General features: G+C 35.6%; 2 protein-coding genes across 8 annotated transcripts in view; one reads left to right on the forward strand and one right to left on the reverse strand.

The window, feature by feature from the left end:
* CDIN1 (CDAN1 interacting nuclease 1) overlaps positions 1 to 26,888 on the forward strand; it is a 104,025-nt gene that overhangs the window by 74,777 nt on the left and 2,360 nt on the right. For 2 of the 6 annotated variants that reach the window (XM_035329127.1, XM_035329132.1), the window contains one exon: positions 22,239 to 25,548. In XM_035329127.1, the coding sequence (XP_035185018.1) occupies positions 22,239 to 22,374 (136 nt within the window). In that variant the 3' untranslated portion in view covers positions 22,375 to 25,548. Of the gene's footprint in view, positions 1 to 22,238; positions 25,549 to 25,680; positions 26,458 to 26,888 lie in introns of those variants that run through there. The other 4 variants (XR_004751676.1, XM_035329130.1, XM_035329128.1 and 1 more) reach the window with 4 other exon arrangements.
* The window catches only part of LOC118168609, a 102,767-nt gene that overhangs the window by 29,413 nt on the left and 46,466 nt on the right, over positions 1 to 26,888 (reverse strand). The gene's annotated exons all lie outside the window — the stretch shown is intronic.

Genomic DNA, 26,888 nt, shown 5'->3' on the forward strand with positions numbered 1-26,888 from the left:
AGGAAAGAAAATACAAGAACCGTGGCAAACGCAGGATTGTACAACTTCTATGCAGGCAACACACAGTTCCTGATGACACGGTGAGGTGAGAGGTAGGTACCTGGGGGTTGTAGTCCACACAGGTCTGAATCAGGTTCCTCCAAGTCCTGAGAGAGGCTGAAAAAAATCGCAGCAGTGACAAGCCATGACCTAGCAGAGTATCCATAACCTAGATTAAAAAAAAAAAAAAAAAACACCTGAACTACTATTGTGTGGCTAAGTAATGGGGAGTAAATATACTGTAGTTACTATAGTGGCAACAAGAAGGATTAGAAGCCATATCAAAAAGTTTCTATACTGCTTTTAGTTGGGAGTGTTTCTATAAGGCGGTAGCAGTAACTAACTTCTACCCACTCTGACTTAGCTTTGTAACTCCTGGCAGCTAGTTACTTTACCATGAGCAGCTGGGGACATAGCACCTAATTACTGCCCTTTGAATCCATGTGTGTTGTTTTTTCTATTGTGAAGGTCTCTGTTAGGTACAGATTTCTTTAGGACCCTAGCATCAAGAGCTCTGTCCAGGTTACAAATCAGGGAGGAGGCACAACAGCAGCAGCTCAAGAATAAAAGACTCTGCAAAGTTAGTGGGAGAGAGTTGATTAGCACCTGGATGTGTGTGGCCTGGGTTATATATCACCTGCTAAAACTGCACTGTCAGCAGCAAAGAGTGCCTTCAGTGGGCTAATCTCTGCTGCTACTCCTAGTTAAAAAGAAGTATAAAAATTCCAATGTGAACACTTAGTGTCTCTCATTATTTTCTAGTTATCTGGAATGGAAATTTCTACAAAGACAGGGAGGCCAAATAGAATAGACTTTTGGTTTGGCGGGTAGGTTAACTTTTTTAATACCAACAACATTCTTAGATCCTTTCTATGTTAATGTGATGTCCATAAATAAAAACTCAAATGCGTGAAAGTGAAGAAGAAAATGTACTGTACAGTTTCTATTTTGAAATCTCAGTTTGTAAACAAGACAGAAAACACTAATGTTTCTTGGAAAAAAAAGGGGTGAGAAGATGGAACTTTCCTGTTTATATCTTTCCAATTTCATAAAGCCATATTTTGAGAAGTAATAGTATTTTCAGACTATTTTTCACTGTCCTTTAGCCTGGGCACTTGAACTCCATGCCCTAACTCCAGCCTGGGTGTTCTGTGGCAGACTCCTATCCATCTCTGTGTAAACAGAAGTGTTGTTCTGGTCCTCCAGTTAAAAACAGCGAGCTTGGTCCTAAATTCCAGCATCTGGGGGTGGAAGGAGTAGCCTGACAGCAGTAACCAAACAGATCAAGACACGACTTAATACCAAACATAAAAGTTTCATTAATCTGGAAGAGAAACAGCAGAAGAGGAACTTGCATTTTTTATTACTGAGTCTCACGTTATCTAGTCCTACGTCAACAATTTATTTTCCTGCTTAACTTAACCCTTTGATTAGCCAGATTACTTAAAAAATAAGCTCTATTTTCAATCTGTTGCAATACTCAAAGCAAACTTTGTTTCTTATATGCCCTTCAGAAAATGTTTGGACTTCACACTTACTTCAGTCTCACTTCTGACGACAAAGTCAATCTGAGTACCATTTAGTACATTTGAAAACAGTTAGTGGAAATTAAAGTACAGCTCTCTAAATTTAAGTTGTCTGAAACAGCTTGGATCCTAGACATTATTATTCTTCATGTTCTATGAAAAACAAGCCTCAATATGATGAAAGATGGGTTTAAAAACATGGATGTATTCTGTAGCTAAAATAAAGTGGTGGAGCTTCGTTGCTGTCACCAAACCTATCTAGTTTAGGTTCAAAACGCGAAGTGTAATGATAATGTCACAGTAGTCTTTGGCTTCTGTAAGATAATGTTTCATCACATAGTAAGAAAACAAGACAAATTAACTTTTTATTGTTCTCCATTGTTTAAGAGGGGGAAAAAAAGTTTACTTGAATATATTGATATGTTAAAGTAATATTTGACTTGTTTCTCAGCACTTCCTCTTAGTATCAGCTAATATTTTTAAACATATCAAAATTTTTAGTATCAGCTAATATTTTAAATGCTAAAAATATTTTAAAATGTTTTAAAATATAGTAGGATGTTATGATATCTGACCAAAAATATTTTAGATTTTTTTAGTCAGATACTGGAATATCTATCATATTACAATCAAGCTTCAATCATATCAAGTTTCCTGTTCAGGGGAAAAAAACTGTAATGGTAAATAAACTATTTTAACACTCTGTATTACATCTACATTATTTTTAAGGTTGCATTCACTTTGTGGGAGCACCTCTTTCTTTTGTTAACAGTGAGCAGGACAGTGGGTCCTGCTCAGATGATTCTACAGCATGCATGTACAAAAAGCCATACCAAAGCTTGAGAAATTACAGTTTTGGAATATTTCAGTGGGTGATTGTGGAACTTCCAGAAATAATGAAGTTGTGGAATATCTCAGTCCTGCCAGACCAGGTGAATGTGTCTAATACAGTTCAAGACAGACTTGCCCTAGGGTGAATTTTTACTTACTTTTGTTTAAATGTATATGACTTAGAGACACTGAACAGTCTTATATTTTGCTCTTTAAATCAACTAAAGTATTATTCTACAAATTAAGCAAGGTGCTTGGTCACTTTCAGCAGAGAAGAAAAAGCACAGTCTGCAGTACATCATGTACATTTGTTTTCTCTAGGTACATCAGAGAGTTAAACATTTAGCAGAGAGCTATTTAAGCTTAAGGATAGTAACAGCATGCAAAAAATGTCTCTAGCCATTGATAAAATCAGACTAACAAATTAAGAGTTTTTGTCAGGAGAGCAATGAAGTTCAAACTAGTTTTCCAAACTGATAAGTAAAAAACTAACAATTTTGTAGTGAACTTCAGTCTGTGTATGAAAAGTTGTGTGTTTTTTTTTTCCAAGCTATACATTTATTATAAAAATATCTATTTTAACAGTGCTTCTTTCTTTCTTCTTAAAGTCAGTCATTCAGAAAATATGCAACTTTCTCCTTACTCAGAGCAATATCTTGCTAAATTTAGTCTGTCCTGCAATAAAAGTTGTACTACAATATTCATGTTGATTTTGTACATATGGAATCAACTACACTGAAAATAAGTTATGCAATCTTTTTGGTTTACAAAACAAATAGAAATAAATACACCAAAACAAATATTTTAAATTCCTTTTATGCATTGTTTTGAGTTCTGATGAAATTTAGTCTAAAAGGAAAGTATTTGCCATCATGGAATTCAGGTAAATCCCATGAAAGTATAATTAAAAACAGTCACATTTTGCTATAAGAAGGGCATATTATTCCTGTTTATACTATAATTTACCTTAACCAATTTAATAAGTGTGTACTTGTTTGGTTTTTTTTTGTTGGTGGTGGTTTGGGGTTTTGTTTTTGTTTTTCAAATAAATATTATTTTCTTTAACTATTTTTCTTTAATTTAGTCAGAAGACTAAATGTATTATTTAGGAACCAAGAGTGGTGCCCAGAGATGGTTGTAAAGTTACTTATCTCTCACTATATTTGCCTTATCATGAAGTGGAAAAAAAAATGACCAAGATAAATTTAGAATATGGAATCCCATCGTGAGCATGCCCTCTCTCTCCTGTATATATGCATATATATTTATGTGTATGTACACATCTGTGACCGTGCTGTATTTTTATGTTACTACAGCAATAGTATAAATCATTAAGTTGGCTCTATCTCTGAGCTTATTCCCCAGGAATCTTTTCACATAACATTTATAAACAACTTTAAGTTAAAAGACAGGACAGTGAAGTTCAAAATAAATACTGGGTTAAAGTTGTCTGGCTGAAAATGTTTAATGTGTGGCTGATGATATGAAGCTTACATCCAGTTTTGTGGGGTTCTTGCTTTTGTTGTTTTCCCATTTTCCAGTTTTGGGGTTTGGGTTTTTGCAGTATATTTCTTACGTTTTTCCTATCCTTGCATTTCTGGAAGTCTAAAAGTTAATAGCCTTGTTTGTGGAAGACAAGCAGCTAATAACATTAATTTTTGGAGTCTTTTACCATTTCCTGTTGGCAGAGCAAACTTTCAGCCATTAAAGCAGACCTCTCAGTAGATACACGCATGCCTGATTGTATTAACAGAGATAAGTGAGTACTAAAAATCTGAAAAGCTTCATCAGACTGCAATGCAGATAAATTCATTCATGCCAAAACATTCATTTCGGTTATCAGATATAAAAATAACATTTCTTTCATTTCTTATAGTATTCTTCTTCCCTATATTTAAAAATAATCATTGTCACTCCAGAAAATTTGTTTAGGATTTTTTTGTTGGCTGTTAGGAGAGGTTTTGGACAGAGAACAAAGTTTTAATAAGTTTCAACATTTCTGCTGTAGAAGTCAAAGTGAAATGTCTGCTTCGGTTCAGTTTAGAATATATCAATTATTTGGGTGAACTTGAAATGTTTTCTTTCATGCAATTTTTAAGAAAGCAACAAGTGCAGTTCTGCATGGCACCGTATTTAATGTGAACTTTTGGGGCTCTGGAGCTCTTTTTTTTTGACAGTACTTCATTAGAGTTGAGGAAGTCTAAACTCGTTCTTAGATGTTAAAAGAAAGGAAGGGGGGAATTTAATGCTGAAATATTTTTCAGCAAACTAAAATGAAAAATTTTTAAGTGTTTCAGTTTCATTTTTAAAATTACTAAATTTTAATGCTGAATCAAAATAGTTCCTTTGTTGTGGAAACTTCAGCTTTAAAACTTCATTTTCAGTCTGATGTCAAATTGAATGTTGAAGGTTGGGTTTCCAGATGATGCTCAGGTAAAAAGTGGTGCAGCTAAAGCCCTTTCCCTCTCCTGTCCATCAGCAATATGCACAATCTGGTGCCTAGAGCTGAGAATAATAACACAAAGAATAACTTAATGGGAACATGCTCAATTCCAAGAGCATTCCAGTTAGAGCAGGGTTTTCGTAGAAGTACTGTTTACTAGAGATCCACCTGAGATCACCAAATCACTGATAACAGTAACTACAAAGAGGTATCTAATTTCCATCCCTGACTTCTTAGTAAGAAAGACCAACAATCCTTAGATGTGATTAGCAACTTCTAATTGCTTTTTTTTTTTTTTTTTTTTTTCCTCCTCTGGAAGCTGCTTGCTTCTTGCATTTATTGAATTTTTGGGAGTGCAGTACAAAGAAGCATTCATTACCTACTGTTAAATCCGGAACTGACAAGACATTCGTTGCAAATATAATTCATGATCAACTATTATTTAGTAATTCTATATCATTTTGTTTGCATCTCATCCTGTTTCTTGTATTGATGTCAAATTGTGATATAAAAGACAAATGGAGTTGCTGATCAATGACTAAATACATGCTGATATAATCAAAATGGCATAAGAACAGAGGATCCATTAAGTACAGATCATAATGTATACCAGAAATTAAAATACACAACTGTGAGATGCTTGTGTCAGGAGAGATTCCAGTGCATCTGTTTACCTTCCATTCATGTGAAGGAATCACATGCAGAATGCTTAAAAGTGGGGGGAAAATCGGAAGTATTAGATGACGTTTCTAGAAAAGAGTAATTTTATGTTCTTTAATATATTTTCTACATTTTGAAGTATTACAAAAATTTCTTCTTCATCATGCTAACCACCTTGCCTTTCATATTTCATCCTGTGAACTATCAGTTGACTCTCATTGCTTTAATGGGCAAAACATTATTTATGAGATGATACATAACATTTTCTTCATTTGTATTTGGAAGTTTCCTATCATACCGTCCAGTGAATGACTGACTGGTCAATATTTCTTTATTCATATTTTACTGAAGTAATCAAGCCTGTCCCCCCATGTTCTGAAAAACAAACACATATATAAACAATTTCATGTAGTGTTTGTGTGTGTTTGTGCATGTTCTTAAGTGCTATTTTTAAAGATGCCTTTTTTATTAAAACTATAAAGACGGGGAATTATGAATTATTGGCTTACCCTTAATACAGCCAGTGAATTATGATATCTAGGCACAAAGTGGTAAGTAAAGATTTTTAGTCTGATCTCTGGATTTCTTTGTAGCTGTGGGTTTTTCAGACTTTTAACAGTACACTAAGGTAAGGGGCTAAGGGACTGTGGTTTAATATGGACTAATGCACATGGCAGGGCTTTTACATTAGTGCTGTTTCTTTTGATGCATTATAGTGAAATTGTATTTTAAAACCAGGCAAAGTATTGATGCCTTTATTGAATGGAATAATTTATTATAGAAATATTTTAGTCTGTTGACATTTCATCATCAAATAACAGTAAACACAATACACATTTCCCATAAGAGTATTCTTGAGAGCCAAATATTTACCCTTTGCTTATTCTAAAGGTAGCATTGTAATAACTACTCTTTGAGTAAGTTTAAAAAAAAATGTTTAAAGATGACCTTTTTAATATATACTAATAAGTCAGAATTATCTCAAAATAGTCATTTGCTTAATACTTTCAATTAGTATTTTTTAAATTGACGTTCAATTTTATAATTTATGGACTGTTTTTCTTTTTAGACATTGGAAAAGCTAAACTGCCAGGCTTACCTTTCCAGCACTATCTTAACACAATTTATTTTTAATTCAGCTAGAATGGCCAAAATATGTAAACAGTTAAAATATATATTCCATTTACCTGAGAGTTAGTCCAACACTGTAATTACTGAATGTTTTGATTCATCTGGAAGCATTACAATTTGCAAAAGGGAAACAGTTTTCAAGAGTATTGTAATGTTAAAAGTGAACTAAAAAATTATTGTAAATTAAGAGCTTTGCATGTAAATTCATTTATCTGATAAGACACTAAAATTGTTGAATTTGTTTCCCTTGGTTTCTGGAAAAATTCTAAGGATAGATAATATTCCACTTAGCCCTATACATAAACTAAGAAAAGGTGATTGCTTACTCCCTGTATAATTTATTTTAGACCATTTCTATTTTTTGAAATGGCCCAACATTTAGGTGTCATTATTTAGCATCTGTTTCTTTATTGACAGCCTTCATTGCAAGTTTGTTAGCAAGTGCCAGTTAATACTGAATGAGAACTGTGGCTTAATCATCTGCTTTTCACTTTAGGGATTTTTAAATGTTGTCTCCATATTTCACACCACACCTTGACTTCACATGTTTTTTTAGATTTTCTTCTTCACAAAGATTAATTCCACTCTGACCACATATTCTCTATTTTTTTCATCTCTCCTGTTTCTTGTATTATTTTTTGTTCAAATATCCCCAAAACGTGGTATATGAAAAGCACCCTTGTTAGAAACAATAGATGGAGGTGGTTCTTTCTTCAGAGTTTGAATTCTGAAGCTTTATGGCTCATCCTTCCAATAAACATTTGTGTTGTGTAAATGAGTGGACAGGGAAGACTAAAGAGGTGAGTGTATGCTATTTGTTTTCTGCAATAGTTCCCCTCTTTTTTTACTCATCCAGTTGGTAGTTGACTGTAAAGAAAATTACCACTGCATGTGTCTGTAATTCAGTTTTAGACATGCTGAAGCGTAAATTCACTAGCTATACAAACACAAACTTAAGAACTGTAATAAAGTGTGTGCATATATATATATATATATTTTTTTGCTGTCACATTTGATTCAGTTGCTATTGCTTTGTTCAGTTTTACTGTTAAATAAAGCTCTATTTGTATGCTGAAGTGTTCATCCCTATTCAGCCATTTTTACCGTGAGCAGGTTTGCTGTATGTGTCAGGTCTTGCATCATACTCAGTGAACAGGCAGGCTGCCTGTCACACTTACCTCTGGCAGGAGCTTGTTCTACAGGTAAAATTTATCCACTGAGAATTTGATGCCATCACTTACCTATAGATTTGCTTCGTGCTTTGTGAACGGCTGTATCCATGTGGAGTTCACTTCTGCAGACAGGTCAGGGCAAGAGGTGTCCACATGGTCCCAGGAACCTTTCATGAGCTGTATACATCAGAACCAGAACCTTAAGAGGAATCCAGAAATGGCTTTAAAAAAACAGCAGTGTGTGTGAGTGGTATGGATATTACTTTCAGATAATAAAACACTTGCTTCCTTGAACACTAGCACAGGGGACAGTAAAGTAGCTATTACTGAGATTTCTGAGCTTTGATGGTTGTTTACATTTCTTTCTACATATACTTGGTTGGTCACTTTGCTCTAGGTTTGAGGATTAGGCAAGAGTAACCTGGATAATACTGAACCAGAAGTGCTTGAGTTTGGTTACATATGTGTTGTAAAAGCAAAAAGAGAAATTAGAAGAGTATTTATTTCTTCAATTTTAAAATTTTGTTTGTCTTTATGCATTTGTCTAACAAGTCTAGAGAACCTTTGCAAGTTGAAGATGTTACCTTTGATAAAAATCAGAGCATTATTATTTATGAAAACTAAATTATTAAGCTATGTTTGTGGGCTGGGATTTCACAGCAACTAAACAAAGGTTCAGGTTCATACTGCTCATTTGAATAGGAGGTTCCTTTTACTCCTATCTTTTTTAGAACTCCTATCCTCCGGCATCTTGAATGCCTTTCTGGTATCCTGTTTTATAAATGTCATCTTATACAGGCATTCATCTTTGTTTCTCAGGTACGGAAAAAATATTTTGGTCCGTGTTTAATTTTATCAGCATTGGTGATATCATTTCTAATTGCTTGAGAGAATATTTTGTTTATTAGATTCATGCACTACATTTAGGAGTGTGTAAGATTTTGTCATGATCTAGTCCCCAGCTATCATAAACACCATGTCTTGTAACCCATTTGTTAAGCTTACTAAGATTGGTTTTTAAAGCATTTGAAGCATTTAGGTCCCACTGCCCTAACTGGGAGGTTGTTCTAGACCCAGAGCAGTGACCCCTTGGATGTGCTGGTAGAGAACAATTACGCCACTTATCTGCAAAGGCTGAATTCATGTTGCCTTTCCTGTGACCAACTGCTCGTTTAACTGGATATTGCAGTAGACATGCTCTGTATCTGGCCGGTTACAGGTCATCTTTCTTTTCCCTGACTGCAGATTCCAGATGAGTGCTAAGCAAGCCTTTAAGCAAATGCAATGCCTCTAGAATTTTACTGAAAATATCTCTCCCAGCACTTCATAGGATTATTTTTCCATAGCTGCATCACTTTGCTTCTCATTACTAATCAACTGTAACACAGATTGATTCCTTCTTCCTGCAGGAATGCAAAGGGAAATATAATTTCTTTATTGCAGTCTGTATATCTATCTTGTAGGTTTGAAAAGTACTGTAGCAATGTTTTTGGCATGTTACTGTTATAGTGTAGATCATATACAAAAGTCAGAATAGTTATCTGTGGTAAAAAAAAATGTAGATAACGTGAACACTGGCTAAAAATGTTTGTTTTGGTTTCTGGATCTTTCCTATTTAAAACAACAAACGTCCTGTGATTGGTCACGGCTGCCAGACAAATTGAGAGCAGCAACTCAAACGTTTTCCTCTACTGTCACCACATTTGCTGTTTTATTAAGTTTTGTTTATTATGTATTTACACAGTAACAATCCAAATATGGTAACTGCTTTGGTTTGGTTTGGTTTTCTAAAAAGTGAAATACGGTTTGTCTTCCTCTAACATAAATATTATATAAACTCACAGCTCCTGCAGTGTGTAAGCCAAGGTACTGTGCAAATGCACAATTGTCCTTAAATGCCCACAGAAAAAGTTTGCAAATCTATCAGGTATTATCCATCCTTATTTATAGGCATGGACAGACTCTTGTACAAAGTAAACTGAGGTAAAACCAATCAGCTTGTTTTACCCACAGCAATGACATGTTATTGCCTATGTTACCTCACAGTATGGCACAAGAAAGTGTTACAATCCACTCAGTTATTTAATTTATTCCAGACAGTCAGGTCACTTCAGTGTAAGTATATGTTTAAAAAAAAAAAAAAGCACTCAGTACCACAAAGCTCTTTAAAGTCAGATTACCATAAATTTGCACAGCACTAAATACTGGCAGCATTAAGCAAATGAGAGCAAATAAGTACATTAAAGTGGAAACATGACTTAAGCAAATAGAAGCTGTTCTGTACTGTTCTATACCATTTCTATCATTTCATATATGGTCTGACTTTTTAATTAAAGAATGGTTTCAAAGTGCCTATAGGTAATCAAGAAATTACAAATGATTTTTTTAATTCTTATTTTTGCTGGTTCAACTGGAATTATAGCTGTCCTAATCTCCTGATTTTGCCATTATTCTGTGGTTGCCATAGTGAAATCAGGTAGGACAGGCAAAGCTCTACTCGCTCTTCTCTTTGAACTTCGCTAAAAATAATGTTTAATCTATTGGTATGGCTTTAGAAATAGCTTTTAAAAATGTTAATGTGGATTTAGCAGTTGTGGAGAGGGAGAGATATACACAGGTCTCTAAGTGGAAGTCCTACTTACCCTTGGCAAAAATACCTGTGTGAGGAGCCCAAATTTTCCTCAACTAGGAAAGGAAAGAGAGGCTTGAGGAAAAAAAAAAAATGTATATGCCTGTGTCCATTTATACATTGTGCTGCCAGATGCTTCCTAATGGTGCTTTTATGGGGGAAGAAGGAGTAATGGGGCAGCTGTTTGTTGTGTTTTTTTGTTGCTTTTTTTTGACTGGGTAGCTGTGTTTTGTAACTGTAATAGTACCATAATAATAGTAATATTACCACATCATTTCAAGTGATAATTGGTTAGCCTGCATTTTAGTAGCCTAATGGAGAGAGCTTTGTCGTTAGAGAAATTTCACGTAGCACAGACTTGGTGCTGAGAAGCTCTGAATCCCACTGTAGATTCATCTGATTCTTCAGGAAGGTGATGCCAGGCTTGCTGAGTGTGTTGTATCGGCTATACGTAGTATCTATGTAAGGTATACAGGTCTGTTGTGCACAGGCCTACCTCTATGTCAATTCACTTATTTAAAACTTTGTACAAAAGTTATCTCAAGTGTAAAAGTACCCATTTATTAAAAACATTCCTCAAAGGCACACTAAGAGATTTTCAGACCTCTGGTAGAAGTCCGGGGTTGGTATCGAGAGATCCTAGAAGTAGAAGGAAAGGTGCAGTTGAAATTGCCTAAATGCTCACTGTCTAATTTAATGAGATGATCCAGTTGTTCTCCCTTTATTTATTCTCCCCACTTATTTATTTACTCTACTTTTCTTTTTTTTCTTTTTTTTTCTTTTTTGCCTCCCAACTAACTACAGCTGGCTTAATCAGACAGGGAAACTCCCTCTTTTGCAAGACCACTATAAACTGAGGGGACAGACAGGAATAATATCTTAAGTGTCTTTTATGGCCTATATTGGGCTTCCATTACTCAGTTCCAGTAAGAGGTGTCATTCCCATCTTCAGCATACACAGTGACGTGTGCTCAGGTTGGACCAGCTGGAAGCTTTATGTCAGCACCTCTCCCTAACGCTGCTTTGTGGCTGTTCATGACAAATGGATGTGTGTGAAAGACAGCTTTCTTAGGAGCGTACTGCAAGAAAACAGCAACTATGGAATTTAGGAACCATTTTTAACCTCTATCCTCCATTGTGTTTTGAATATTTTGGCATCACAATCACATGCACAGAGAGAACAGAAAATAAGCACTTTAAAAAGTAAACACGGAACAAAAAAAAATTCTCAAAATTTTTGGCTAAAAAGGGGGAGGGAAAGACATCTGCCCACAACAGATACTGATCATTTAATATACTTGCTCTGAGCTTTTCAGCAATGTAAGAATATATATATATATATTTTTTTTAAAAAAAAAAAAAAAGGTAACTATGGTGTGGTGAAAGTTAGTCGCGTCTCAGAGTGAATGAGAACACTGGTTGATGTTTGGCTGTTCTTGATGTTCCAGGCTGCTTACTTGCAATCTTAGTTTACATTGGAAAGAAAAGCTGTATTTCATGATTTTTCTTCTTGTTGTTGCTTTTCTTCTTTATTAGTTTTGCTTTTGTCTTAAAAGGAGGAGCAGGACTGAACAGGACTAGAAACTCAATCATTCATACTTTTTCTATTTATTTAATTTAAAGAGAATGCTAATGCAATCTTTGATGCCCTTAAAAGACTGCCAATCAACAATTTTCCTGTATAAGATACACTTCCTGTAAAGTACAAAGGGGTAAGAAAAATAGTTATAGTGAAAAGATTATTGAAAACTGGAAGTTTTCAGTGCTTAATGGATTTTCTGCGTGTTTTATTAAAATGTTAAAAATATTTAACAGTGATGGTTACCAGACACCTAAACCAGCAATAACTGAGACAAATCCTTGTATTATACATAATGTTAATATTGCAACATTTTGCATGGCTTTTATTTATAACTTACCCACTGATGACATTAGACTCCATTTTCAATATTGTGGTTTTTATGGTGTCATCCAATTGAACAGCACGGGTGTGTACATTATCCTGACCTTTGGGGGGGGGGGGGGGGGAATGTAGTCACTCTGAGTTTGTTTTGAACTTGTCTAAAAGGATTTTGCCATATTTAACACAGTGACCTTGTGGCTATTGGGACAATAACATTCACACCATCTTTGGGAAGAGCTAACACACAAATGCCATATATGGAGTAAGTGACTTGACACAAGATCAATCTAGCAATTGCATGGCAAAGATAAATAAAACATGGGAATATGGAGTCCAACTTCTTTTCCACTATTTCCAACACATTCTTATATGAGGGAAGGTGTTCATACTCGTGTTCATACTCATTTTATCATGTTGCAGACTTCTGGCTCAATTCTCATCAGACATTGCTAGTAATATGTCACTGGTTATCTTGACAAATCTGCTATTGCTTCTAAACCTGCATAAGTGATAGTATTTTCCTCTGATTCTTCCTCCTTCTAGACTCCCTTATAAGGCACTGTATGTCTGTATAGCTTTCCTGAGAGCAGAATTTCTTATTTTAATGGTGAGCCAAAAAGGTTCAGTGTGTAGTAAGCAAAGTTGAAATTAAATTGTTTCTAGGGTTAGTATATACTAAGAAAGAATAAATAATTTGTAAATAAATCTAGATAGTGTTATGATTTTTTTCAGGTGAAAAGGTTTCACAGTAGAACTGTGATTGGCTGATAGATACATAAAAAGTCTGTGTGTATGTACATGTGTATGCATGTGTATGTATGTATATATATTAAGTGAAAAAGAAGGCAAAAAGCTGCTCCTGTTGGAAAAGGCAGGAAATAGCCTTCTTTGCACATCCCCAGTTATGCACCAGTTTGAATTAATAACAAATGTAATAATTCTACAAAAAGCCTTGATGGTGTCCTAAAGTCTCTGGATTTTTTTTTTTTTTTACCTTTTTTTTTTTTTGAGAGAGAGAGAGAGAGTGGATATATTGCAGGTGACAAGTTGCTACAAAAGATTTACGTATCTCAGGATGCACATTTTCCAAATAACTAAAATTAAGTTATTTTCAAATGTGAAATGAGGCAGGGCCAGCTTGGGTTGTACAGACACTGGTTTTAACGTATTAACTCAGAAGCGCCCCAGGCATTAGAAGTGATACATTCATAACAAAGTGTTGATGCCAGGCACAACTAAAATTTGCCAGCAGCTTCCATAGGAGTCAAAGAGTATTTTTATTTTCCACATCAGAGGAGGTGTTTGCTTTCCTTCTGGCTGGAGATGAGGTGCCACAACAATGGGTAGCAAATGTAGCATTTTCTTCTTCATCTGTTCCCTGCTTAATACAGATAGGTGACTTACACTTTCAGAGACAGTAAATTTAAGTACAGCATCACACATAAAATATTTCTGCCTGTCAATTATGCACAATGGTGTGTTTGGCAGTTAAACTGCTAAGCAGCATTGTGTGAAGATACTCAGTGTGATTTACTATCCAGTCTTGGACTAATTCTCTGATCTGGGAAGTTGGAAGCGCAGATGAGCTATCCTCCATTTGTTAATTCATCTGTTACATTGTTTGTTTTATTGTATATTTGTGTATAAGAATTCTGAGATACAGAATTGTCTAATAATTCATCCAAAAATGTCTTGAGATATTTTTAATACTGGTTCCAAGATTTATATTGAGCAAATGGTAAATACAGGTATACAGTGCATTTATTTATCAACATTTTTGCAATCAAAATTTGCTGAACAACTTTTCCGATTAGTGTGGTTCCATTTTACAGTACTTACTAAATGAAAATAAATTGCTGTGAGAGCAGTCCTGCATCCCCTCTTAAATGCACTTTTGGCATATCCTATCACTCTGGCAAGCACTGACACCAGATAAACAGCTGCACAGAAAGACAAGATTTCTGCAAACTAGGAGGCACTCACAGATTATTCAGATATCATCTTGCACTGGCCTTCGCATGGCCTGTTACTTTCAGCCCTAAAAATAAACAACTATTAATCACCTAATGGCAACATGAGTTGACCAGCACTTATGGCTGCCCGGACCTCAATCTAACTCTACTCAAAAGCTTTTCTCATGTTTTCTGTCACCCAGGATAAGAGGTAGTTTGCAGCCAAGCATTCCTTTGAGAGGACTGCTCTGAGTTTAACAAAATGTTTGAAATAACCTCAGTAACTCCTCTCAACCTAAAGCTTAAAGCATGTAGAGTCAAACAATAGCAGTTTAGCATCAGCAGTCTCTGGAGAGGGAACTAATAGGAATAAGGTTTTCTTAGAGAAACAGCAACAAGCAAGTACCTCAGAAAGCACCGTTTCTTGCCTGGGTTTACTCAGAAAGTGCTGCTTACAAAGACAATATATGGAACAACCTCTTTTTCTCCACACCCTTTCAAAGGATAACAATAATTTTGCAATGTCTAAACTAGTATATACAAGTAGCACCACTTAACTAGAGGTAGCATAGCATGTTGTAGGACGGAAAGGTATTGCTGCTTGAGTAAAACAAGTATTTAGAGGGAACAGTTAGTTCATATAGAATATCAGACTCTCGCCATCAGAAAGGAATTTATGAAATTTCTGAAGAAAATGTAGATATTTTTTTCCTATTGTGCATTTCAGATTGAGATTTTTTTGTTGAGATTCTTTTGCTTACTCCTTTGCCCATCATCCAGGGTGCTGTAAGCAATACAAGATCCTTATATTCCAGGGAAATTTGGACCTATCTCCAAATTACCAGTAAGGTAGCTAGAATACTCTCTGTTATCTCTAACTTCTTTTTAGATAGATACTGGAACTAACTTCTCAGATGGCTAAAATGCACTGTTTTCCAAAATGTATGCCCAAGTGATCTCCCTTAATGCTAGAGACAATTGTGACCATAATTTCCATCAAACAGTCAACCACTACAAGGATTAACAATTTCTTTCCAAAGCGCTGATAAGAATATCATGTTAATTTTCACTACAACAGCCTAATCCTGCAATACAGGCATAAGGAGTACCTTACAGTCTCTCTTTACATCACAAAACCTTACTGACTGGTGTGCATCTAACCCATTTCAAAGATGCTGAGACTGAAAAAGATATTCTACCTTAAGTACACACAGCCACTTAGAGAGATGAGCATCTCAAAGACTAATAAACAACAAAATATTATGCTTCAATGGAAGTTAGGACATAAATCAACAAAACTTGAAAAATTCAAAGTTCAGTCGAGGCTTAATGACGAGCTGCCTTAAGCCATTATACGTTTTCTTTCTCACTACATCAGTCTTCACTTAGAAAGCCTTGATCCTTGTAAATCTGTGTAACCTTAATGTTATTTAATCATAGCTTTTTAAAGTTAATTTCCATGAGAACTATATTTAAAAAAACCCTAACTTGTCATTGAGGATTATAAAAATCCTTTATTTGCCTGGAGAACAGTACTCAGATCTGAATGAATAAGTGTAAGTGGATAATGTGTTTCGACAGTTTGTTTATTAAAAATGTATTATGTAGCTAAAAGTTATATTGTATTTATAATATTTTAATGACAGTGCCTTGCGCAGTTTTTGGTGCATTCTATTAATATGCATTTAAAAGTTGTGCTGTGCAAAACTCTAAAATATTTTAAATGGTCTCTTATCTCCGTATAAATATCACTCGATTTGTTTTTATTTCTCCAAATGCCAAGAGCAATTAAATCGTATTATAAGCCTGATGAAATGCTGCTCTTTGATTGATGCTTTAACAGCCTCATTGCAGAGAGAAAAAGACTCTAGTGTAAACCAGAGTAAGCTAGTGTAAAAAAAAGCTCATTAAAATTTAATTGTATCCAAGAGAGGTGTGACTATAGAGACAGAGTCCTGGTATTAGTTTCTGTCCACCTTTTTTCACCTGACAACTCCAGCATTGCACATCAACCGAGTATCACATCAATATCTGGAATTCAAGGAAATGCTTACCTTTCTCAGCCCAAAAGAAATTTCTATTTTTGAGTCAAAACTTCCTTGGGAGCAGAGGTCTCAGAAAAATATTAATAGAATTTAACTTTTTTCTTGTCTTCAGTACAAATAAGACTTCACCCAACCACTGTAGTAACATCAAAGCTTAAAGCAGATTAGGTTTTACTTGCTTAATTTTAGTAGTATAAACTGTATGCCTGGATCCCAGAGAAATAACACGTTGCTAACTTCTCTGTGTGGGACTTGATATATTGCTTGCTAGTGCCACGTACAAGTTTCCTATTATTTTTGAAAGTATGTGATGGGAACTTGTTAAACTTTTTCTTGAGATATATTTGTCAGCTAAGTATGTTTTTGTACAGCTACTGCTACGGGTAGACAATATTAAGTAGCTTAAGGGAGCTTGGGAACAAAAATGTTGTTGCCTTCTGAAGTTCCAAGTTAAGGACCAGATTTTTTAAGCAAAAAAATATTTCAGCTACTTGATTTTACTAAGCATTGGATTTTTTTTTCTTTGTTTCAACTGGATGTGGTGAAGTCAGAAGTAAGGAGGTGTGTGATACCTTGAAGGCATGTTTTATTTAAATCATAGTGTGCCACTTGTTCACAAACAAAAGTGAAATGTGGAGGATTTAAAAAGTGAAGGGGGTAATAAAAAAAAACACAGTTATTTTGAATTGCATTCAGAGTTTTTAAGGATGCACTTCCTTTATGTACAAGTACCTTAATTTGATTTTAAACCTCTACATAAATGAACAATAGTAGAAATAGCTTGTTACAAATTAAACTGAACTAGGCTTGCTGTAGCTGTTTAAATGGAAAATTTCTTGTCAGTTTCTGAGAAGTGGCTATTAAACATTTGCCAAGATACATAACACTGTGTCATCAGCAATAGTAAACTGGTCTAGACGTAAGGAAGTTGGCTGACTGATGCCAATTGACCTTACTTGAAAACGTGGTCTGCAGTTGTTGCCTACCAGCCTCGTTCCGCCAATATCCAGTTCCCTCCACTGACACAAATAAGATTTCTACAAGTACCCAAAAATAAAGCTTGACCCCTTAAAAAGTACACAATATTGTAGGCTTTTATGTTTATACCTATAGGGTTTATTAATACTACTAGTAAAACCACTTTACTCACAACTGTGATTCTCAAGAGCTGTATTAAATTGATTTAGAATGTAATTTTTTTTCCAAATCATTATAATTTCCATAGTGCAAGTTGGAATGCTCTGATCTGCTTGATATTTTGAAAATAAAATAAAGAAACAAAGCCAGCTTTCCAGCTGCCACTGACAGAGATTTGACATTAACAAGTGAGGGACTAGAATACAGTCCTTCAAAGGTACGTTCAGATGCAACCTTCATAATTAAAATCACCAACCAGGTAGACTGCTATGCTTTCATTTAACAAGTACTTAGCTGAATTTGTTTGTTAAAATATTTGCTTAGATGCGTGTGTATTAGAAATAATAATTCATATGCCAGCATTTCACTATGGGAGTCTCTTGGCATTAGAATTATTTACATTGTTCTGAGATGCATATAACCCATCTATAACAAATAGACCAAGAATAAATAAAGTGAACATTTATTTAAAAACAACTGCAAGATGTTTTACGTTTCTGCTCAGTATTGAGCAGTGTGTTGAAAATGCATTTTTCATAAAACCACATGCAAGGCTTTTTGATGGTGAAAAAATCAACTCCCAACAGCCACATGTCTAGGCAAATCCTTAGAAGCTAGTAGACCCCACACAGACATTCCAGAAGAAAAGACATTACTAGAAAGTAGTTTCTCTTAAAATGAAGTCGAATATGTGTGAGCCTACTAGGCCACTTCAATAAATAAATAAAAGTCTTTTTTCTTTTCTAGTACAAAACTGGTTCAACTGGAGGGCAAGTTAAAGTCAGATTCATTTTTTACTTAGTTTTTTCTTTTCCTTTTTTTTTTTTCCTTGGCTTATATGAAAATACGATGTTTTATTATTTATTTATTTATTTTAAGAACAACAACCATTTGGCTCTTTGTGCTCCAAACACGCTTCAGGTTAGCTGAATTTTACCTTCCTGGCTTTTCATCATATCTCTGTGAAACTCCTTTCCAGGAACAAAGGACAGCATCCCAGGTTTATCGATGTACAAATCTATACTCCTTTAGCTATGGGTCTCTTTCAAAATCAGTGTAATTAAACCAGTACAAAAGATTCTCTGAACACTCTTGAATTAGGGCAAAGCTAACTTATTTAAAGTAACGTGATCAGACATAAGTTCTAGCTGAAGTACTGAGCCTGTAACTATATTCAAGCTATATTTTACTATCTCCAGCATCTCACTTAAATCCTTCAGTTTATTCTTTGAGAGACACCATCTACTGCCCTTATTCTAAGTTTAATCTTCTGTATCAAGCCTAAATTAGTCTGTAGTTCCTTGGTAGCCTAAACTAATCCATGAGCTTTTGTGATCCATCTTTCTTCTTGCTGTGCCATGGGGTCATAAGTCTGTCTGCCTCCCTTTTGGTACTTCTGGCACTCTGACCCTGCAATGAAGTGCTGCTAGACTGCCTTGGTTGCCTTGTACTCACAATTTTTCTTGTCAAAATGTCAAAACTAGACAATGACTGAAACAGGATTTTTGTAATTCTACCTACAATAGTTGATTTTTAAGTAAAGTTATGCAACTAGTGTGGACAAGTTTCACTTGCTATGTTTATTATATTCCAGAGGAAGCCAGCATCTGTATTTCTTTTTTTTTTTTCCCCTATTTTTACTGTGCAAAACATGGAGTTAAAACCTTAATTACCTTGATCTCATTTCAGCTAAATGAAAAGGCCATGTAGTTCGAAAAGCAATAGTTTCCCTGGAATAGGTAGAATTGCAGTTTTCTTATAACCTGTGCCGCTAAGCTTTTCAGGGTAAGACCTAAAGACTTGGGAAAGGAGGCAGGAAAAAAAGTTAAACACCTAGTTAGGGGGTTTTACAATTTGTCTGAGCAAGAGCAAAATACACGGTATTCCATAGCCAGTTACATACGTTATAAGCTTGCTTTTTCATTTTGAAGTTAAACCTCCTTCAAACAGCATGTCATCCTTATGAAATGAGGCAACCTGGCCTGTATTGCATATGGTATCACTACAGCGTTAAAAACCTTTGAATGTAATAAATGATTCTTTCTCCTCATTGCTACTAAATGAATCCCCTTTCCATAGCAATACAAAGTAAGCATTCTGTCATTTTAGTTTATTCTCCTGTAAACCAAAGTCACCAGTTTGTTACATGTTCAGACCGATGCCGAAATACCGTTTTCATCTTTACAGTTTTCAGCACTGAAACTTGTTTATTGTGATGACATATAGGCACTTTGGAAGGAGTCAAATTGAAAAGGATAGGTCTTACTTCTGGGTTACACTTCCCTACCTCATCCCCTTACACAAAAAGGTTAAGTGTCTTTTCAAATTAAGGCAGCAGTAATTAACCAGTGGCATTGTTTGTGATTTGCCAACTCTGGGCGTTAATGAGAGAGAAATTAGCACTTAGCAGCAGGAGTTCCTGATCCTCAGTGGCAAATACTTAATGTGCCAACAAGTTAATTTTGGTCTTAAGTACTCCACTTAAGTGTTTTTAAACAAAATTATGGCATGTTTTTTATGTGATCGTACATATGCTCCATGTGATATAAAGCTATAATGGAAAGAATGATACAATACAGTGAAAAAGTGCCACAGGCAGCACAGGGCAAATACTAACAGTGAAAAGCAGGACTGACTGATGTATGCGTTCATGCTAAAGATGTAGTTGCTCCTGCAATTAGCAGCATGCAGTGTGCCTGCATCTATAATTTATCATCAAATTTGGCATTTCTGAACCTTTTTTTTTTAAGCAAACAATATTCCTGAAAGTCTGATTTTATGAGTAGTGATGATAAGATAGAAAGACAATCTTTTTAAGGAGTCTTAAAATGCTAATTTTATTAAAAATTCTAAGTTCAAATATGTAACAAATAAGCACAGTGCTCCATGCATTTTATGTTGGCTAAGGGATTCAGGCTGCCACACAGAGCAAAATGAGCCCCTTAAAACTTGGGCTGAGCAGCTGCTCATTAGCATCAAGTTTTTTACCTGGTACACACACTACTGAGCAAGTACTCGCGTATTTTTCATTAATTCTGCCCTGCATGAAACAGTGCCATAAAATTGTAAGGATCTGTATTGTGTAGAGATTTCCTTGCTGCGTGTAGGCTAGCTGGCCTCCTTGTTGCTGTACTGTCCCCATGAACCTCAAAAAGTGGGAATGGAGACAGGTCCTTAGAGGCAGTGGAGGCTGAACTTGTTGGCTGGCCAGAGAAAACTTAGGAGCCACTTTTTAGTCTGTGCTTGCAAACACTAAATGTGTTTGAATACACTAGTTAGTGTGTCTGGATGTGTCACCATTTTAACCTTTCTACTTTCAAATGGCATCTTCCAGTTTCAAAAATCCCATTTGCCAAGGTGGCTTGAGCTATGCGGAGGGGTAATTTACTCGGCCACTAAATTGCAGCCTCTTCTAAGTTGGAGAGCAGTAGCAATAAACCAAAACGTTACAACACTATGCAGCAGCTTCGGGTAAAAGACTACCATATCTAATTGAAACGGCAGGAGGAAGCCACAGGGGTTTCTTCTTCCTTTGATGCCTGTTCTATTACATGAGCACATCAAATAGAGTTTTCCCTCCATTGTTGGAAAGAAACCACCCTAATGAAGCCAGTCTGGCATTACCCACAGTTTTGAGTGCTTGCATTGTCTGCCGAGTGGACATTTAGGTTACTGTGCATCCCCCCAGTGCATTTTTATTATAATTAAACATTAACAAAAACTGGCTACCATACTGGTTGAGTACTCAGCACAGCTCTGCATATAAACCATTACATGACATTCTATTGAACTTTTTCTTGTACAGACGGTATCTAACAGCTCATCCTGCACTGTTGTTTTTGGCAAGTTCACTACAGCATATAATAAATCAAGGAAAGAAAAAGCTTTTTGGCCTAATGTTGTACAGACTGCTGTAATGCTAGACTACAGAAAGCAGTTCTGTTTTTAGACATCCTTTTACTAACCCAACATTCATAATTTATGATTTCACTGTAAAATTCCTGCAACACTACACCAAAAGTAGTGCTGCCCTTTAATTAAGTGCTCTCAGTAGGAAAAACGTGAAACTGATGTGCAAAACATATCGCAGTACACAGTGATTGATAGTGATTACTTCTTTATGAACCCAGCCTGAAGGTCTGAACTTCCTGATGGGTAAAATAGTCCACAGGGCTACTTCCTGAGATTGCCTAGTGGGGATCAGTCAGAGCTAGTAATATCTGAGGAATTCCTCAGGCACATTTCAGAGACAGTACAGCAGAAACTTAGTTTCTTTACTAGTTCTGCTTTACACTAATAATTACCCGAACAGTAATTCATTATATATTTTACGGATTCATTGTTGATTGTTGTGATATTGCAATTTGCATAAACTGGGACTTGCATCAACCCCTGTATTTCTAATGCCTACATGTCCAAATCTGAAAAAGCTAAGTGCATGACAAGAGAAACTTCTGTATGTGTCAAAGTTACCAAACATTATTTAAGACATTGGTCTGTTTTTACTGTTATGGGCAGGCTATTCAAAGAAAAAAAAAAGACAATGTAGGTTGTTTGAGTCTCTAACTAGGATTTTTATTCATGGAATGTGGCATTAATGATATATATCAATTCAACACAGATTAAAATTTGCAGATTAAATGGAGGTCAAATACTCTCTCAAATTTGGTAGTGAAATTAACAGATTTACTTGTGTTGGAATTGCAGAGGTGGGGAATTAAAGTCTACCTAGCACTACTGCATAAATTATTTTTTCTTTTTGCTTGATAGATTTGGCCCTGGATTAGTGATCTACTGGTATGGATTTATTGAAGAGCTGGACTGCCATCGTGAACGTGGTATACTGCTAAAAGACTGCTTTCCTACTGACATTGTGACTCTGCGACACAGCATGGCTCAACACTGATGTTGGGAGGAAGAGGTAAATCCGGAAGCAATTTTACTTTCCTGCAGTGTAAACTAATAGCAGCATCTGCCCTGAACTTCAGCTGAACTCCTGCTGCCCATGCTTATGCTACTGCCTCTTTACAAAAACATATCAAGAGTTTCTGTTTTGCTTCAGACCTCTGTTGTGATCAGCCAAAAAAGACAGACACAACCCACTCATTATCAGCATTTCTGTCTCTGTCAAACAGCTAGTTTCTAGATACTCATAATCTTTCTTCCTTCCGGATGGCTTCTTCAAGCATTCTAAACAAAGAAAAAAGTGCAGAGGATGAAAGGTGCAACTTCTGGTTCTTACTCCTGTTGCAGAGTCACCTTTAAAAATAAGGCACTTTATGGTTTCACTCACAAGTTTATTCAGTGTTAGTGATCTGGCTGAAAAACCTACACTGGGGTGGAAAACTGGTAAAAGCTGTTATTCTGGGGCTTAAAACAATACAGTGCATAGCTCATAAAGCCCAACTGTTAGGACAGGATCACATAACTTCTGGTTCTTACAGTAAAAAGGCAGATTTTGAGAGAATAATTAGTGTGTGTTCTCTTGCTGTCTCATTGCTTGAAAAAAAAAAAAATGAATCCCAAGTTAACTATTAAAAAATAACTAGAGTTAGGGGATTCTTAGGGAGTGGAAGTAAAAAGCAAGGATTCATTTTATGTATATGAGCCTGTGAACTTTGTGGTATGTATTCATGTTTTTTATAAAAAGCTTAATGATGCCAAAATAACTTGTGTTTTGTCTTCCCTTCTCTCTCTCCCTGCCCAAGAATCTATACCTAGGAGTTGTTCTCTTAAGTAATGAAACTGTCTTAACCCCTGTAGGTACTGTAACATGCAACTTTCTGGTATACTGAAGTCTAGAAGAACAATATGCAGGGGCTCTCTGTGTGGGTTACTTTTGAAGAAGATTATCTTGCTGGTGTTCAAGAAGGGGAGTAGAAAAAAGATAAAACAGTGCTTCTTATGGGACAGATAAAGCATACAAGTGGGCTTAAGTTTCCCAAGTACTCATGTACTCCTGTAGGATAATTATTTTTCTCAACCACCATGACTGGAAATACACTGAGGTGGGCGTTAGCCCCCCTTGAAATTTTGAGGGGTTCAATCTCATTTTCTTTCTATACTCAGCACCACTCAGGGAGCAATATTTGGACTCAGTTTTGCTCTGAGTTAGTGATCTCTTAATAAATAGTGTCAAGGCCAGCAGCTGTTTTCATTACTCCTTTCTTTGCTAACAGACATTCAAGAAAGGACAAAATATTTTCAAAAGTCAGCAAGAGTTTGTCTGTATGTTCACCATGTCCAGATTTCAACAGCAGTTAGGCAGAGGTACAGATTCTGTTGTGGAATTACAGGTGTATTAATGGTCCATTTAAAGCACAAGTTTATAACCTCTTCCCTAATGAAAGGATCTTTAAAGCATTACTGTGCATATTCATCTTTTTTTCTGAAATCTGTACGATTTCAGAAATCACATGCAGACTTTCTGGAGTCTCACCTTGAGTTTAAAGAAAGGATATTAATATATTTTTTCAGATGCATGCGTATTATTTTTATTTTGAATTTTTAGTTCTTGGTTTAACACTTTCTAGTAAGCTTTGAACAGAAGTTTTATCATTTTGACAAATCTTTCATTGTCAGGAAAAAAATATCTTTAGTCTTCCAAATGCTCTTTTCCTTGCTGAGAGATAAGCTAGTTTAGCCCCACTACAGTGAGCAATTGGCATGGAGAGATTATTAGCTTGGTTTTGAATGTGTTCTAGTAAAAAGATTTATTAAAAAAAAAAAAAAAAAAAAAAATCAAATGTGCAACTCATTTATGTTCAACTATTTAAGGTACTGTGCTTAGCTTATTTTACCTGACCAGCTTTATGGATCTGCACATAAAGATGCACAGAAGCAATCTGTGAAGTGTACCTGCTTGATGCTACACAGAAGCTGCAGTTAGGGTGTTGCTGCCCCTGGGACTTTTAACTGTGGTTTAGGTTAGTGGCATGTGTAAAATCAAGAAGAGTAAAAAAAGAAGTAATAACTGAGCATTATTGTAGGAGAAAATTCAGAAGTAATGGTTGTCTAAGTGAAATAGGTTTTAAGGGCAAACTGAATTTGTTTTAGCTAGTGCATATGCTTTCTGTTGTATGAAATCATTTAAATCAGCTTTTACATGATGCACTAATGCTGTTTTTTTCTTTTTGAATAAATTAAATTTATCTGCACAGATGTTGAAAATTCTGCTCAACCTCCATCAAAGCTTTGCTTTGTTTTTACATTAAACAAATTTATGTGGGGACATACAGATAAATCAGGTTAGGCTTGTATTTGTTTATTTATTCCTCTACCTAATGCTGTGACATAACAGGTTGGAAAGCAATACAGCTGTCTTTAATCAAGTTTTGACCTCATCTTTATATATATTGCCCCCTTTAAGAATCTTGGTATTAGAATGAAGTTGAAATAAGCCACAAAAATGTACATACTGTGCTAATTTAATTAAGTGTGATCAAGCAAGCTTTGCCACCACAAAAATTACACTGTGTCAGTACTTTAAATGCTGAAAACAGGACATTATAAAAATTAAAACTACATTGTTATTCCAACTTGTGTCTTGCAAGAAAGCCTCCGTTGTGTATTTTCTGTTTATCAGATGTAAACATCAGCTTTAATACTAAAGAGGAGAGACTACTGTTTGCTTGTGGGTTGTTTTTTTTCTTTTTTTTTTAAGAAAAAAAAGAATGCTGTAGCCATTAGAACACTAACATTAAAGACATACCCAGTTTTATGGAGTATTCTGTAGAGTGCGCTAATGAATTATGCCAAGCCAGAAAGCAGAAGTGTGCATAAAACTGAATGATGTTCTTACTGGCATATATAGACTTGCCAAGCATCTGCTCTTACAAACACTATAATAAGGCCTCTTAGAAGCTTTAGAAATTGGTGCAATTGTGTTGAACATGGAAGTAAAACTTCCTCATGTAAGAGTAACAACACAATTGTTGAAGGGCACACTCTAGTGTACAACAGTCCAAACTAAGAAAACATTTTTAGGATTCCTGTATTCTGGGAGTTCATCATTAGCATGAATTGAATAATCTTTCCCTAAAGCCAGCTCAGAGCTGAACAAAACTTCTGATCTAAAGATGGAAAAAAAAGGACCAAATGTCTTCCTGTGCTTACTTCTCTTTTTATAATAATCAGATAGTTCATAAACACTTTCTATTTTGTTGTACTTGCTTATTCAAAAATCTCATTCTTTCCTGGTATTTGCTTTCAGATTTCTCCACCACCTTTTGGGTTCTCTCTACCATCCAAGCTTCTAGAGAAGAAGATTCACAGCCCTTTCCATTTGCCTTTACTTCCTGCCCTTTTGATTTTCCTTCTTGTTGAACTATTTCTCATTTATTTACTCAGTATCATTTACCCTTGTTTCCCCTTTAAAAAAAAAAAAAAATCTATCTTATGTTTTCTACTGCCTGCTTTCATTTCTGCTAGTACATCTGAGGAGTGCTGTTTCCAGTTCCAAGTGTGTTAGGGCTGAACCACCATCTCGAGCAATTTTGGTTTTACTCTTAGATGGTGGCTTTTGGTACCACCCTCACATTTCCTTGTATATCCCCGGGGTGTAACACAGACACGTGTGATACTGTTCTGCATTCTCTTGTTCTGAAATATCATTTCAGGTCATTTACACGGGCTGAGAATGTTGACAGAGCAGAGCTCTAATGCAGTTTAATCATTCCTATCTAGCACAGAGTTGTACAAAGGACAGTAAGTAGTGCATCTGTACTAGGACATGAGCAGGGCCTATATTAGGAATTTGGCTGTTGAGACTGGCTTTCTGCAAGCACCTGCCAAGCTTGAGCAGTGCTTCTCAGAGGAGGTCTATGGAAGTCAAAGATTTGGCTTCCCTCCTGTGCCAAAGTTTCCTTAGCTCAAAAGGGAAAAGATGGCTAGCTCCCCATTTTTGAACCACAGTTGGTCTGGCAAAAGCTTATACATCCTATGGGTTGTTCCTGTTTACCAGAGTTGATTGTCTCTGCAAGGGTCAACAAAAAAAATGCATGGAATTGAACTCTATTCTTCCTTTTACTTGAGCTGAAGTGGTCTCGCTACTTAAGTAGCTTCTAAAGGGATCTTCTCAGTTAAATGGTGAATAGTGAGTGAGGATCAGTTGTAAGAAACATGCTTTTGTTATTTGGGGAATAAGGTTATAAATATGTTAAGACCAATGCTGCTCAAGTATTAATTTAATGTTATGGAATAAAATAGCAGGCTGCCTACAAAACCCCCAAAAAATCACACCTATCATGTTATTCTAAGTCACAAAGGGCTATTTGTTTTTTGATTTGCAGGTTATTCAGAAATAACCATTTTATTACGTTGACAAAAGAAGAAACCTCAAGGGCTTGCTCTTTACAGTTGTGTGATAGGAACTTTGAGTATGCCTGTTGAAAAATGAGCTAGCTAACAATGGGAGCTTGG

The sequence above is a fragment of the Oxyura jamaicensis genome, chromosome 5 (assembly GCF_011077185.1).
Source record: "Oxyura jamaicensis isolate SHBP4307 breed ruddy duck chromosome 5, BPBGC_Ojam_1.0, whole genome shotgun sequence".
Taxonomy (NCBI): Eukaryota; Metazoa; Chordata; class Aves; order Anseriformes; family Anatidae; genus Oxyura; species Oxyura jamaicensis.